At 44.7% G+C, this 17,091-nt stretch overlaps 1 protein-coding gene across 6 annotated transcripts in view; it reads right to left on the bottom strand.

Moving 5' to 3' along the window:
* Positions 1-14,976, bottom strand: part of DOCK7 (dedicator of cytokinesis 7) — a 141,538-nt gene extending 126,562 nt beyond the window's left edge. For 5 of the 6 annotated variants that reach the window (XM_037906835.2, XM_037906836.2, XM_037906837.2 and 2 more), the window contains exons 1-2: positions 14,441-14,976; positions 6,048-6,153 (exon numbers count right to left, since the gene is read on the bottom strand). In XM_037906835.2, coding sequence (XP_037762763.1) covers positions 6,048-6,153; positions 14,441-14,478 — 144 coding nt within the window. In that variant the 5' untranslated portion in view covers positions 14,479-14,976. Of the gene's footprint in view, positions 1-6,047; positions 6,154-6,843; positions 7,431-14,440 lie in introns of those variants that run through there. The other variant, XM_043552714.1, reaches the window with a different exon arrangement.
* Positions 14,977-17,091: the final 2,115 nt, after the last annotated feature.

The following is a 17,091-nucleotide window of genomic DNA, read 5'->3' as shown; positions in this document are numbered from 1 at the left end:
TCGTTAAACAGCAAAAGCTTTCAAAACTGCTGCTAAAAAAAAGAGCAAGAGAGAGAGAGAGACAGACAACTAGGCTAGATGTTAGGAGATGAAGAGAAATCTTTATATTTACTGATTATTTTCCAGCTTTTGAGGGCATGGTTTGTTCTCTGTAAACGGACAATAACAAAAATGTCAGTCAAAGAAAAATAACAACAATGGATACTTGACCCTCAACCTCAGTCAACAGGTCTGCTCTTACTAACCCGAACAAGAATAACCACAAGCCCTTAAACACCAAACCAAAAGTCTGCACAACAAGATCCAGAGAAAGAGAAAGTCCCTGTGTTGCCCAGACAATAACCAGAATTAACCCAAGACTTCTACCTAACATTCCAAACACACCCAGGTAAAACCACACCTGACATGCTAATGAATGTGTCAGCCAGGTCCCTAACTTGCCTTTAAATTCAGTGTAAAACAGCACAAATGATGAGTGCATTAAAGGCTCAGCAGTGAAAGAGTTAACAAGCATCACAGCATAATGAGTTGCTGAAAAGAAAAAGCAAACATTTAATGATGGGAAAGAAAGTGGTCACAAACAGATGAGAGTAGTCCAGACTAAACTCTTGAATTTAGCAGAAAAACAAGGCAAAGGCCTTCAGTTCTCATTGGGCCCAATCCTGCAAACTCCTCCTGAGCAAATTTCTTCAGAGGGGCTGAACACTACGAAATCAATGGGAATTGAGGGAGGCATTCAACATCTTGCAGGATTGGTTCCCAACAAAACTCCCTCAGTAAAATGGTTGGAAGAGACAACAATCCACTTACCTGTGCAAAGAGCTGCTAATTCACCTCCTAATGATAGGGTCCAAATGCACCCAGAAGTCTGTTGGGCATTACTAATATTATACAAACTCCATCATGATGGAGGGGCTGCTGGGCCAAATTTCACTGAGTGACATTGCATACAGGGTCACAACACCACACAGGCCTGGTCTGGCCAACCCTCGGGCCGCTGGTCCTAACCTGAGTGGCACTGCGACACCATGTGCTAGGCTTCAATGCAACTCGTTTGGGGGCTCTTTCGAACAGGAGGCCCAGAGCAAATTCCTCCTCTTGCCCCCCGCCATCCCAGGCAGCACCGAATCAAACACTCTGAGACCTTAACTTTTATTTCTTACAGATCAATTGATATTTGGGGTGTGTAACTGGGTTTTCAAATCTAAGGCCCTGAGCTTGCAAAGACTTATTGCTGTGACTAGTCCCATTGCAGCCAATAACAATACTCAGTGGGTAAAGTTAAGCACATGTGGAAGTGTCTGCATGACTGGGACCTAAATTTGTGAATTCCCCAAAGCACAACTAGAAAGAGCTGCATTTAAACTGGGAAGGGAGGAAGGCAGTAATTCATAGGCTCCTGTATTGTCACCTTAATATAGTTAGTGTACTTCTCCCTCGCTTCTACGAGTAGCAAAGATAGAAACAATCATGGAATTATTTTTTCTGTTGCTCATGCAGCATGAGGATCTCGCCAAACTACAGGGAAGAGACTAGTTACATTTCAGCTGACTGTTTACTGCACTGCATCCCATACTCAACCACCATCTAAGAGAATGCAAATGTGATTCAGTCAATGAGAAACTAAGGGAGAGACCTTGCAAGGTGCCAAGTGACTTCCATGTTACCAGGTTTCAGAGTAGCAGCCGTGTTAGTCTGTATTCACAAAAAGAAAAGGAGTACTTGTGGCACCTTAGAGACTAACCAATTTATTTGAGCATAAGCTTTCGTGAGCTACAGCATCCGATGAAGTGAACTGTAGCTCACGAAAGCTTATGCTCAAATAAATTGGTTAGTCTCTAAGGTGCCACAAGTACTCCTTTTCTTTTTTCCAATGTTACCAACTCCTTCACGAAGGCATATTGTTTTATAGAAAATGCCTACACGTGTCGTAAGACTATCAGGATAATTACCCGCAGCCATTGCTAATGTGGAAATTGCCAAGACCGGTCAGTGGCGTGACCTCATTCGGATCGTAGCCATCTACAAATACAACTGAGCAGGATGTATTTAACATTACAAGCTGTGTCTATGCTAGCATTAAAAACTCCTGCAGACTCAACAGTGGGAACACTAGTGTAGACCTGCTGCCAATGTTTGAGTCTCCACGTTGAGGCAGCATTGTCTACTGGACAGGAAACAGGGCTCGGAGTCTAGAGACCTGGGGTGTATTCCTGGTACAGACAGTGAGCTGCATGACCTCTGTTTCCCCTCCCACACTTTATCTCTTTCAAATGTAAGCTCTTTGGGGCAGGGATGATCTCTCACTAGGATTTGTGCAGCACCTGGCACAATGGGGTCCCAATCTCAGTTGGGGTCTCTAGGCACTAACTCTAATATTATAAGTGATTAATATGTGGTGGTTGGACATGCCTTGTCTATACTAGAGCTACCATTGGAGACATGCATCAGAGGGAAATATTAAGGAAAAAAAAATAGGGTAGATAAAGCCAGTGGGGGCCTTCACCAGTCCTCTTCATTAATCCTGCTGTACATCACAGCGGGCTACAGCAAATGTTTAAAGACACTTCTCCAATATGAAAAAGTAGAAGAATTCATTAACCTTTTCATACCTAGATGAAACAAGATTCAATAAATGAACCCATGCTTATTTAATTTTCCACCAGACTTTTTCACAACCTCTCTGGTGATTGGGCAACAATATATTAAACAATAAGTCAGATAATTCACTCAAGCAATTACACTATCAAGTGTATCCAAAACAGCAACTGAGGCCCTTGTCTTGCAAGCTCTTGTGTGTGTGTAGACCCCAATGCCTGCAGAGACCGGCTATGCAGGATCAGGGCCTTATATTTTATTCTCCAGAACACACAAACCTTTCCCAGAACAAAGACTATTTCTGCATAACAAAGACAACTTCTAAGGGTGTGGTTATCATAAAGCACTCCCTCTAAGGGAATTTACTGCCCAATGCCATGCCCAGTTCTTTCTAGCACCCCAGAGGTATAACACTCAGCTGAATTCTGCCCTGGACTCATGCATGACTCCCTCTGACTTCAATGAGAGCCTGTCATGCATGCCCAAAGAGCAGAATTTGGCCCTAAATTCTTTACAACCAAGTCCCTGTCGTATTATCTACACATTCAAAAAGAAAGATTCTTTACTTGCCCAGCCACGTCCTGTCACCATGCCCACTATCACTTTGAGATAATCTTACTTCTGAGTAGCATCTAGGCTCAGCGTAGAATTTAACATGACAAGCACATCAACCATTGTGAAGTGAAGTCTGATATGAAATGCTGAGCTTTCAAGCAGTGTGCCATTTTCTGAGATTCTGGAGATCCTGTTTTACATTTCCACTGACTCCCCATATACACACACAGACACAGGATGCCGCAGAAGTACAAGTACAAAATAATTCACTAGGATTGATAGGAGGGAGCAGAGGGGGATGACTTACAGCAACACACTAGTAAGGCAACATACCCCTAAGGATCTGATCCTGCTCTGAAAACAGCATAGGTAGATCCCTGTACTAGCAGAGTCCCCACAGTGTCCGCTCATACATTTCTCAGCATAGCACTGGAACACTGAATGTTTGTTTTGATGCCTGCATGATGGAAAAATCTTACAGAAGAAAGAAAATCAGAGGATACAATGCAGCTAGAAGAAAGATGACAGAGAAGAAGAAATGATACCCAGATTTACCAAGGTATGGTCAGCTGAGCAGCATCTGGGATAGGTGCAGGAAGAGATCTTACTTATATACCTACTTCTGGATTACAAGATAGATCCTATGGGACTGGCTGGGTCATGACTGCTCTAACCTGCTCCATCTGCTGCCATAGCCCCCATGCGGCTTGCAGCAGTCCAGGACTGCCCCAGCTAAGGGACTCCTGCCATCAACCCTCTCCTTCTTTCTGCCTCCAGCCTGGAACACCTCCAGGGCTTCTGTGGCACTAGCACAGAGCTAGCCCTATAGTCCCTTTGTGCCTGCATAGCCAACATCACTGACAAAAAGGGCCCATAAGGCAACTATGGATGTGGCCCTCGACATTTGTCGGTGATCGTGGTGCTGCAGCGGCTCCACGTGAAGCAGAGGAAGATATCACAATTACTGCAGGTACCAGGAATGATAAATGTGGTGCTTTGAATAAAACTTCAAAAGTATTCCCAGCATGAAGCTAACTCACTTTTTTAAGCTGGAGGTTATCCCTGCCTTCTGCGATGCAAGCATGGCCTTTTAATGTTAGGTTGACTCTAAGGAAGTATGTGTGCTCTGGATGAGAAAGCTGGAAAGATTTTAAATGCATCACAGGGGATGCAGACTAAAGTAGGAGGTGCTATATCAGAAGCTGATCCTCAGTAGGCCCTTACTGCAAAATAGGATGACCACATCGTATCCCAAAAGCATGTGTGCCAGGGTTCCATGCTCCAGGGAGGATTTCCAGCAACTGATACTACACAGAAGAGAACACTTCACTGCACAGCTGGTATGAAAGATGAAAGGTTACAGGTATCTAGAACTTGGAATGCAACAGTTAAGCAGACCCATTTTATGAGGACAGGGTGATGCAATGAATTACTTTTAACATAGATTGGTCTAACACAGAGCAATGATGTAGGCATCATGAATGTTTCCCAGAATGCAGTTCCACCTTGAGCAAGTACATGGGAATTTTCACCCCCTCTGTATCTGATGACTTGGATTTATGTCCAGAGAGCTGGTTCAATTCTGAAATCTGAGCAGAAGATGGTGAGTATAATTTGCCTCAATGTGGGCAATGCTGACAATTTTGTTTCCAATATTCAACTGCTCTTAAAAAAAAAAACAACCTCAGCTCATCTGAATAATTTCACACATTTAAATAAATGCACACTCCTCAGTGATAACCATCTCCAAACTCTCACCTTCCCTTCTAAAGCATTTTATCAGGGAAACTTATTCCATTTGCTACCATTCCATCCCCAAAGACGAAGACAAGACTCCAACTTTCTAAGGCCATGTGTACACTACCCACCGGATCGGCGGGTAGTGATCGATCTATTGGGGATCGAATTATCGCATCAAGTGTAGACACGATAAATCGATCCCTGATCGCTCTGCCGTCGACTCCGGAACTCCACCACGGCGATAGGTGGAAGCGGAGTCGACGGGGGAGCGGCAGCGGTCGCTCCCGCACCGCGAGAACGCGAAGTAAGTGATTCTAAGTCAATCTAAGATACACAACTTCAGCTACGAGAATAGCGTAGCTGAAGTCGACGTATCTTAGATCGATTTCCCCCCCCCCAGTGAAGACCAGACCTAAGGCCCTGACCCTGCATTAAGCAGAGTGGGCAGAACCCTGCATCCATGCAGCACTGATTGCAGAACTGAGACCTTAAAGGGATAAACAATGGCTACGGTCCTACAAAGGGAGCCACATGAACATATCTTTGGAGTATCCACCCATGCAGACTGTTTGCAGGATTCAGACCATTGATCTAAAGAAAGGCCAGCCTAATTGCCTCTGCCATTCCCTTCCTGCTCCTATGCACCAGTGGTGGAGTGCAGCTGGCACAGAAGCTGGCTATGCTGCTTTGTGCCTGCTGAGAGCTCCCCTAAAGGAATTCTCAGCTAGCCAGTTAGGATCAGATTCTCTCTTTTGCACTGCCTGAGTTGTGCAAAATGGATGGAATTTGGTAAGAGAATCTGGCCCCATGTCTCAGAAGAAGGCCTCTGGTCTAGATTCACATGGGAAAATTCAGCTGAGTACTGCAGGACCTAATAGGTGGCATTCACAATTCTGAGTGAGGCACCGAGGCTCCCCATGCATTGTATGGGGAGAATTAGGTTCCTAAAAAAGGATTCACAGAAGCCAGCAAGCTGAGGAAGGGCTGCCTAAGCTAGCCAGTAGTAAATTATTTGCCTAAATGTTTTTATTATCAGGTAATTCATTAAATTGTTATCACTTATAGAACAGTGGTTTTTTTTCCTGACTTGCAATCAAAACAACTTGCATCTTCTTCTTTACTGTGGCACTGTATAAAGGAAGAGCGTTACTTACAGTTGTATGATGGGAGACACTGCCTCCAATACTAAGGTTTTTGAGAAGTTGAGGAGACCCGCCATACTGCCCCGAGATCTGCTTCCTGACTTCTGCTGCCACAGTTCTGAAACAAGAGAGGAACAATTTAACTTTTGTAAACCAGGACAAAATGTCAGGTAGGTGCTTCTGCTGTAGGAATATTGTTGACCCGTGAGGACAGAATGTGTGTATGAGACTTCTCAGTACTTATAGAATCTACTGCAGGACAAAAAAATTCAGATTCTTAACCCAAATACAAACATTTTCCTCTTGTGTGGTGCATTTCCAATCCACAACAAAATGAGACGTGGCATCCAACTGGCTGAACCCGTCCCTAGCAAGCTCCTTCCACTTTTCCTGTGTGGAAAGACCTTCTGCAGCACTCTCGGTGCCCCCCAGCAGTTCAGACCTCAGTCACATACCAGCTCTTGTATGTGCTCGCTCACTCATTCCTGAACCGTGTGTGTGTGCCATGACTTCTCTTTCACCTCAATGATTACAGATTGGCAGAGACTTCTTCGCTGAAGTCCAGCCCCCACCGCCCCCGGAATAACTGTGCAGCCTAGAAAGTGGGTTGGGATAGCTGAGGAGGTGACACCTGGAAAATGCACTGACTAAGCCCTGGACGGCATTTAAAGCCATTTCCCCCAAGCTCGTCGAAATCTTAGGGGACGGCAGCAAAAGTGCCGCTGTGATGGCTCTGTAGCTAGAGGCTGAAACAGGCCCACATCCTCTGTGGCTCAGGCACAGAAATAGACATGTAACATACACTGACCCGCTGGGTTGTACTGCCGCATGCTCTCTGCTACAGGTGAATCCCACCATTGCTTTCCTCTTGGGCACAGGGGAATGCAAATTATGCCCCTCTGTGCCTGCAGGGTGAATCAAATACAATGTGTCCCCTTTGCTTTTTTTATGTTCCTAGACGAGCATCCCCCCCACATCACAGGATAGCATTAAAACATAAGACAGCTTTATTTACAAACAGTAGCAAAGGGACAGAGACAACATATGGAAAAACATGGGTAAAAAAAGGAACATCCCTAAAAACAACAATGAGCCAAATCCTGGGCCTTAGGTTGTCCACAGTGCTCAGCCCTGCAACCCACTGGAAACTTTCCCATAACCTTGGAATGGATTGAAATGGAACACTCCCACCAGAAACTGAGCTGGTCAAAGCGTTTCAAATTTTGAAAACTTGACCAAAAAAAAATAAAAAAATAAAAATTGTTGAAAAATAAAGTTTTGTCAAAAGAATGTCATCCAGCTCTTTGCAATACCCCTTCTCAGGAGCCCACTCCATTAGCCAAAGGCAATGCCCAGCTTGCCCAGCCTCAAGATAACCCCCAAAAATCTTCCAACATTTTTTCAAACACAGCTGGCTCTGTGGTGTAAATCAGCAGAGTCATGGCTAATTGAATGAGCTCTGACTTAACTCTTAGGTAAGCTACCATAGGGTGTGATTGGCGGGTTCCACCTGCTGGAAAGAAGGTTAAAACCTTTCTGAGCAAGGACTTGACAACAGGGTCTGCTCTCATTGTTGGGATTGCCAAGGAAGTTAGCAATGGCGGAGTGCAATGGGGCTGGCAGCAGGGGGAAGCCACTGATGTCAAGGAGGGAGGAAAATTTTATAAAAAAGGAAGAGACTAGAACAACCAGGCTTAGTGTGGAGAGCAGATGTTTCCTCGGTCCAGAGAATGGGGGTAAGATTAGCTAAAGGAAGCACTATTTTACCTTAAAAATAACTTGGACTATAGAAAACTGTTTTTATGCACTCTGGCTGCAAGAAGTCATTTGCTTCATATTTGACTTTACCACAGGAAGCTTTGTTTTCACTTCCAGAAGCTGAAAGTTGAATGTAGACCAGCCAGCTCCTGCTGGGGACTGACAGGCAGCCTATTCTCGTCCATAAGGATCTATCATCCTCGTGTTGGTTTTTCCCCTATCTACTTGGCTGTTAATAGTCATAGAAAAGTTTGGAATGTACTAAAATTAGTCTTAGACATGGAAAATATTGTGCATCTATAGCTGATGAGAGACTTAAAAGCATGCCTTATGTTGCAGATGATCCTGGCTTTAAACCTGATCCCTTACTTGTTGCATGTTTTGAGTAATTCCTCAGGCAACATAGAACAGAGCTCTTCATTGCATGGCTGGTATGGAGGCTACAGTTATCTAGGACTTGGAATGCAACAGGGGGAGGGGAAAAAATCTGTCCGCAGATTTACAGATCTAAATATTGTTTCTAGATGGAAAGTTTAGCCAGAGGAGCAAATTTATCTTCAACTGTGAAGCCACAGCTGATGTCTAGATATGTTACTAAATGTTGCACCTTTGGCTGTGTGGTGGCTTCTTTAAACTTGACTCCATCATGTAAAAAGCAACCCATTCTATTCTGATGTAGTTCTTGGTTCTGTTCTTCTTTGTAGGTTCAGCTCTTGCATGATAATGACCTGGGTGTTTGGGAATTCTTGCAGTGGTAGGAGGGCAAAAATGGAGATTTGTCCCAGTTTCAAGCAAGGGCCAGCTACACTACAATTGCGGTGTTGCCTGGGTACACGAGTTTGCATGGGTGCAGCTATGGCGGTTAAATAATCAGTACTGACAAGGCCTTAGCTCGGTAAGTCAGTGCAGTACAAGCCTGCATGGAGGGTAGGAGAAGGGATGAAACATCATAAAACAAAAGAGGACATTGCTATAACCATGAGATGGTGCTTCTTTGAAGGATTCTCTACTACTATCATCCTAATCTTCCAACTATTCAAACGAAGACCTAGTTAAGTACTTCTGCCCAAGAAACTAGAATTCGCTTCTCACAATAGAGAATAGTGACAAGACTAATAGAAAAAAACTGAACATAAGTCTAGAAGCCAGAAATCGTGAAGTGTTTGGGATGATTTATAAATTCAATGGAGTCATGATATCTGAGCCCCCAGCAGGAGTACAAAACAATAAAGGAATGTGCTATATCAGATAGGCTAAAAAGGCTGCAATGCTCCAAAGCTAATCAGAAAAAGCTTTCCTGACACAAGCCTCTGATTCAAAGACTCTTGTGCTGGTATAGAATAAAATGAACAACAATGGTAAAGCTTTTAACTGGAATGACAAATCAAGAATTAGTTCTACCGTAACCATCTGACGCTAACATCATACTTAGTTTATCTGGAATTCTTAGACAAATATTCCACAACTTTGTCACAGGACACTGTCACATGACTGACTATGCTTAAAGTACACTTTTTCCTAGTAACACTTTTTCTGATCTTATTCTTCACTGGATAATTACTGTGAACATATGTAATATCACAAAAATACAGAATATGCCAAAGGAGGGGGGCAAATCCCCTAGGAGCCCATTTTTAAAGAAAAACAAAACTAGTCTTTTTTTGAAAGTACTATCACTAACTAGACAATGAGCTGCAAGCAAAACCAAACTTGATTGCACTTTATATATGATGATATCCAGGATATATGTTAACAATGAGTTTCTAATCATGTGTCTATTTGCTGGTGTTATTCACTTCTAAACTAGAATCAAGCTGCTAAATATTATAAAGCCCATACATCACCCTTCACTTCTCCCTAAAACATGCTCAATTTTTACTCACATTTTAATATGAGATCTTATTTTGTCACGTAGTTTGAGGAAGTATCTTTCCCATAGTTCTCCATATTTTGAACTGTGGAATAAAAAAATGTCTGTTTCTCTCTCCCATCAAGATTGTTATTCTTTCTGGCTTTCCAGTTCTTTTGTTGTCTTGTTTATGATCCTTAATCGTGTATTTGGTGATGCTCTGCCTACAGTATTTCACTGTAGAAAGACAGTCTTACAGTGAAGTGTCCTTGCAGATCTATAACAATCAAGCTGCTTCTCTTTCAGCAGTTCAGAGAATTCTGTTCAATGTTTCTGTTTTTAAAAGGATTTTGAGCATTGTTCATTTCTCAGTTGGATTATTTGTAGCATGGCTTTGAACATCAGTGTACAATGTTATTCCACTCCCAGATCTGAAGTTTGTGTATTGGTCTTCTAAGCTTTCTCTACACTGGGGATAATTTCTGGAAGATTTTTCTGGAGGGAATATAACTGTTTCTAAATTTGATAAGAATCTGAGGAAAACTTCCATGGTGCAGATGGCTTCCAACTGTTCTGGAATAAGAGTGCGCCTTGATTAAGATGATACCAGAACTAGGTATCTTGTGGGGTTTTTATATTGGTTAGCAGAGGAACGACCCTGTTCTAATACTACCAATATAGTAAAACCAATAGATTTCTACAAAGGCAAACAACTGTGTCACCCTTCATCCCTGAGCTGCAGTGGGGAGAGGTGTAGCCCAAGTTACATTCTTGTAAGGGGTTTCCCCAATGAACTTATCAAGATCCTCCACCAAGGAGGGAAATTACTTCTAATATGAACTCTCTTACACCAGGAGGAAGCAACAACAGAAAGGTTAGTCTTTTGTTTTGAGGTCCATCTTTAGTGATGAACTGTTCTCCTTGCCCTTATTCCATTGACCAGTCAGTCATTTTTCTGAATTCTCTCTAGAATGGTGTACACTCAAACACGTTTGAAAGCCAAAGGTTAAACAGGTGCAAAAGTCCCAGCACTTATTGTCTCTCTTTAGGGACTGAGGGTCTGAGGTTGGGGAGAGGGAGTGCTGATGCTTTCACTAAAGGCACCTTACACCTTAGCCTCTTCTAGTTTGCTGCATTTGTGATAACAGTTATAAAGCTATCTAATGTGAAGACGACATTGCCATCATTTGGTGGCTGGTCCTGTGCCCACTGAAGCCAATGAGGGCTTTGATATTGGTTTCAATAGGTGCAGGATCAGACCATCTCAGCATGTGAATTATTTGGGCTAAGAACAACCCTCAATCTCTACTGGACCTAAGCAGACTAAAGACTGAGGGCCAGAGACTCACAACTTCATCAGATACATGGAGTGGAAAATACAGAGGCAGGTATAAATACACAGCACATGAAAAGATGGGAGTTGCCTAAGGCAATATATAATGTTGTTATACCTGCCCCTGTATTTTCCACTCCATGCATCTGATGAAGTGAATTTTAGCCCACAAAAGCTTATGCCCAAATAAATGTGCTAGTCTGTAAGGTGCCACAAGGACTCCTCATTGTTTTAGCATTCACAGTAGAGTTTATACTGATATAACTATATTTTTTTCTTTTTTTAAATCACATGCCTAACTGACCTACATATACTGTTACAACTTCAAGGGCAGACCAGGCCTCAGGCATTAACTAACCCACCTCAGTCAGTCGGCTCAACACTGAGGCCTTTTTAGATAGGGTGAGGGAGGAATAGTACATACATAATAGTCATAGTGCAGACCAAGAATTTTGCATCTTTGTGAACACTTCCAGTAAGAGAATGTTGCACTGCAGTGGTAAGAAAGGCATTTTAGAATAGAGATATTGAGAAGTGTTGTGAAACAGTCTGGCACTACTTCTGTTGCTCATAGTAAAATAACCTCATAGTGATGAACGTATACCACTGATGGGACTCCTATTCTGCATCCACTTGTGAGGTAGACCACATTGGTTAGGGGAAATAGTAGACAATGTATCAGTGCTATGATGACTAGGAAGCACAGAATTACCTGGATAGTATTTCAGAAAAAGTAATAACGAAAGTCTATACACTTCCTCACTCAGAAAATTCTTCCCCAAAACTACTCTAAAATCCAACCCAGAATCCTGCACACACTCTGGCAGGTAATCCTACAAATTGTATTCTGCTTTAATATTACCCAAAGTGTGTGATAGCTACATGAACACACTCACTACAGGCCAAACTTTGATCTGTGTGACTAGCTCTATGAGTATGGCAAACAGGATGTCAATGTGTGAAAAATGTATCACGGATATTCTACTTCAAACAATGGCATGAAGATTAAAACAAGAGAAGGCTTCCGACAGCCACAGGGAAAAGCTCTAGGAACCTACAAGTGCAAGCAGTTTGCCAGAGTTCAGATTCTAGGACTCCACAACAGCAATGTTTTGAGGAGCCATTTGTGTATTGGTGTAAGTAAAAAAATTAGTTACCTGGCTTCAGAATTCCTAAATACTGTTCTACCAGAATAACTAGACACAGGGCTTATCCAGTCATTTCCATTAACAGTAGTTTTGCTCTAAGAAACTGTCAGTGTAGTGTACTATATTAACCTGTCCATGTGCAGGTAAAATTTGCATATAAATCACATACTCCATGTCAGAAGGTCCATAACTCTTCTCTGCAAGTGTCAGAAAGGAAACATCTGTACCTGCACAATGTCATTTGATTGCTTTAAAACACAACAAATGGCTACAGCACTGCAAGGTATACAAAGATGGCATTATAGCAATTTCCCCCCCTTCCTATACTGTGAGGTTAACATCTGTAACAGTGATTTGGAAACTTAAAAGCTACTCAACTAGAGCCAGACAGAGATGTCACAAAGGCAGGGTGGCAAACTATTGTGTAGACTCTTCACCAGAGCTGCAGAACTCACAAATTCTTACTCTTGACTTTCCTAGAATTCCTGCCTCTCATGCAGCGTACCCATGACTGCAAGTTAGAACCAGGAAAAGTGCCCTGATGGCAAAAGCAGCTCCCGCCACACCATGTGATGGGAAGAGGTCTGGTGAAATTCTTGGGTCATCGATTTTTCACATCAGTCTCTGACTAGCATATTCTAATAAATCTGAAGCCCCTCTTCTCTCCTGCCTATGCCCTAAGAAGGAAGGAGCACAGAGCTGCATTCTTTCCTGTAACCCCTACAATGGGAGGGATAGCACTCTTCCCCTCCCCCACCTTCTCCCATGAATCACTTCAGTAACTGCTTCTGTAGCTTTCTGATTCTGAAAACTGAAAGTGGCATTCAGTTCATGGCTGCCCAGAGCCATCTGAATAGCAGCAGTGAAACTGACCAGTCTAGATAATTTCACTCTGCTGCTTGGGAAAGGAAGGAGCAGCCACAGAGACCCTTAACCAATCTGCTATCAGGCTCTCAAAAACAGCACTGCATCAGTTCACACTTGGAAGCATGTGTGTGTTTGTGGCTGGAAATGTAACTTTTAAAAAGACTGTAGAAAGTTGCTAATGAAATTCTTTTAAATTCTGCTCTGTACAAAAAACCATTCCATATTAAAATGTTATATACACCTTAGTGTTTGCACAGGTCTCTAGACGCACAAACCTAGCTGGCTTATCACAGCATGTATAAGGAAGGGAGCTGTATCCTGCATTTTACAGAAGGGTAGAAGGGACTGAGGCAGAGGTTAAGTGACTCTCCCAAGGTGTCCGTGCTGAGCTGGTGCTAGAACTCCATGGGATTCCAGACCCATGCACCTTCCACTAGGCTAATCTGCGCGACATACATTTGGTCAGTAGAGGAAGGATTATATTCCAGTAGTAGTTCTAAATTCTTGATACAATGTCTGAGCAATATTTTGTACTAGTACAGCCCTAGCATCGTACCCCTATATCTAGACAGCACACATGGAACAGTTCTAATTTTTCAGAAGACTTCAGAGCCACCTGGTACAATAGCAGAGGTGAAATGCGAGGGTGCAGAATGCTGTCAGCAAGACTTGCCCAATGTGTGTTTAACCTAAAGAGTTTTAATGAATTGAGGTGACACCACGTACACATATATAAACACACAATAACAACTGCAGATGGAGCTTAGCCCAGGGATCTCCTTCCCCCACCCCCTTTTGTGGCGGAATGAGGAAACACAATCTCCACAGCAACCCCATTAATTGCTTTTGTTGTTTTGATTAAAGCAGACCCGTGGCTAATTTGAGCCTTCTCTTCCGAACGGATCTTCCCTGCTGCCGGGGGCGGGGGATGTCAAAAGGCCAGGAGCAAAAAATTACAGAAGTGTTTTGCTTCTTCACGCTGGACATCTCGCGCTGCGCCCTGCACCCCACCCAGCCCGCCGCACTGACAGCGCCAGCCAGGGCGGCGTTGGGGAACCTGTCAGCCTGCACAAGGGGACTGTGGCCGACCCTGGGTCTCTCCAGCATCCAGCGCACGCAAACAAACCTCCCCAGACCCTCCCTGGGAGCACAATGCACCCGAGCCCCCCTGGCGGAGCGCGATGCATCCCAGCCGCTCACGCCCCCCACCCGCGATCGGGACCACGCACAGACACAAAACCAACCGGCCCCAAGCGGGCCGGCGAGTAACCCGGGACCGGGGAGCCGAACCGCCAGGCGGGTGAGCGGGGGCATCCCCTGCCCCGACTAGGCCCCTTCTGCCGCTACCGGCCCAGCCCGGCGCTCAGTGCCCGCCCAGCGCTGCTCCAGCGGGAGGCGGCCGCGGTGCACACGCCTCCCGGGAGCGCGGCGCTCCGCGGCGGCCCTTTACCTGCTGATCTTCTGGGCGAAGGCGCGGCGCTCGGCCATGGCTGCGGCGGCTCGCGCTGGAAGCCGAACGCTTCTCCCCCCGCCGCTGCTGCTGCTCAGCCGGGATGCAGCGAAGGAGCCGGGAAAGGGCGCCGTAATGCTGCGGAGAGACACGCAGCCGGAATTTGCCGGCCCAGCATGCAACCACGATTCCACGCTGACAATCCCACCCCACCCCTTCCAGGCAAGGCAGGCGCGGGGAGGATGAGCCGCTCTTCGCCGATATGCGGTACGGCGGCGAGGAGGGGGGGGGAAGGCCAAGGGCTGTCTGAGGAGTTATTGTCCCATTGTAGGGCGGGGGTTAGGGCAGAGCGGCCCCAGGCCCCCGAATCTCCGCTTGGGGAGTGACTGGGAGTCGCCCGCCCCAGCGCCGGGAATAGGGACCTCAGGGGAACACAGCGTGGCGCCCCTGAACCCCACTGAAATACATGGAAGAGGGGAGCCGGGCAGCTTTGCGGGCGGACGCGGCGCGGGCAGAGATTCTGCTGGAAAAGGCAGGGAGCGTCCCTCGTTGGCAGATGGTCGTTTTCCGGCCTTTCCCAGTGAGGGCGGTTAAACGGATTGGGTCGGAACCCACACCCCCGACCCAAGGGGCGTGGCAATGCAGCCCCTGACTTGGGCCCCACAAGGCACGGGCCGCGCTTTGTCCCACAGCGCCAGCCTGGAGTCAGTCTGTCAGCTCTCTGGGCAGGGGCCCGGCTTCTGTACATGGCACAGGGTTCAGCGTGCTGTTTTCCCTAACCAAGTAACACTGATCTCTTACGGCTAACACGCCTCACAAGGAGATCTCAAAGCGCTCTGCAACCCTTCTGACCTATTTAGCCTCACCCCAAAGTAGGATTATCCTCATTTTACAGATCGCGAAGGGAGGCATAGAGAGGCCAAGTGTTTTACCCAAGGTCACACTTACAGTCTAGAGCAGAGAATTGAACCCAGGTTGCCTAAGTCTTAGATTCCTGCCCAAACCACTAGGTCATTCTTCCTCTCTAGAAAGTTGGGTTGCTGGCCATTCTAACTTGTGAGTGCATTCTCACAGCTGGGTTCAGATTACAGAAATTTGAAGGAATCCTGAAATATCTTTTGGTGTAGACACGACATCATGGTGCTGTGACTCTCTTACATTTTATAACTTTTGATTTAGTCAAGTGACAAGCCCATTTTTCTGCATTTTTTTTTTTCATTTTATTACATCCATTCTGCCCCCTGCCCATCTGTTTTGTCCATTTGCATCTTTAAGCAATGGGGCTGTCTTCATTTGTCACACAGCACCTAGCACAATGGGTCTTGATCCTTTCACTGGGTGCTGCTGTAATACAAATTACAAATAATAGCCATGTAATGTTGCACACTGATGATCGGATACACTTTGTACTTGCCTAGCAGTTCTTCATCTAAGATCTCAGCATGCTTTAGAAAGGATAAGTATTGTTATTCCCATTTTACGGATTAAACATAGAATCATAGGACTGGAATGGAGCTTGAGAGGTCATCTAGTCCAGTCCCCTGCACTTGTGGCAGGACTAATTATCTAGACCTTTCCTGCTCTTAAAAATCTCCAATGATGGAGATTCCACAACTTCCCTAGGCAATTTATTCCAGTGCTTAACCACCTTGACAGGAAGTTTTTCCTAATGTTCAACCTAAACCTCCACTGCTGCAATTTAAGCCCATTGCTTCTTGTCCTATCCTCAGAGGTTAAGAAAAACAAATTTTCTTCCTCCTCCTTGTAACAACCTTTTATGTACTTGAAAACGGTTATCATGTCCCCTCTCAGTCTTCTCTTTTCCAGACTAAACAAACCCAATTTTTTCCATCTTCCCTCATAGGTCACGCTTTCTAGACCTTTAATCATTTTTGTTGCTCTTCTTTGGACTCCCTCCAATTTGTCCACATCCTTCCTGAAATGTGGCACCCAGAACTGGACACAATACTCCAGTTGAGGTCTAGTCAGAGCGGAAGAATTACTTCTCGTGTTTTGCTTACAACACTCCTGCTAATACATCCCAGAATGATATTTGCTTTTTTGGCAACAGTGTTACACTGTTGACTCATATTTAGCTTGTGGTCCTCTATGACGCCCAGATCCCTTTCTGCAGTACTCCTTCCTAGGCAGTCATTTCCCATTTTGTATGTGTGTAACTGACTGTTCCTTCCTAAGCAGAGTACTTTGCATTTGTCCTTATTGAATTTCATCCTATTTACTTCAGAGCATTTCTCCAGTTTGTCCATATCATTTTGAATTTTAATCCTATCCTCTAAAGCACTTGCAACCCCTTCCAGTTTGATATCATCCACAAACTTTAGAAGTGTGCTCTGTATGCCATTATTTAAATCATTGATGAAGATATTGAACAGAACCAGACCCAGAACTGATCCCTGCGGGACCCCATTCCAGCATGATTGTGAACCACTGATAACTACTCTTTGGGAATGGTTTTCCAACGAGTTTTGCACCCACCTTATCGTAGCTCCGTCTATGTTGCATCTCCCTAGTTTGTTTATGAGAAGGTCATGTGAGGCAGTATCAAAAGCTTTACTAAAGTCAAGATATATCACGTCTACCGCTTCCCCCTAACCACAGGGCTTGCTACCCTGTCAAAGAAAGCTATCAGG

Source organism: Chelonia mydas, chromosome 8 (assembly GCF_015237465.2).
Source record: "Chelonia mydas isolate rCheMyd1 chromosome 8, rCheMyd1.pri.v2, whole genome shotgun sequence".
Lineage (NCBI taxonomy): Eukaryota > Metazoa > Chordata > Testudines > Cheloniidae > Chelonia > Chelonia mydas.
This window is presented reverse-complemented; position numbering and strand designations above follow the sequence as displayed.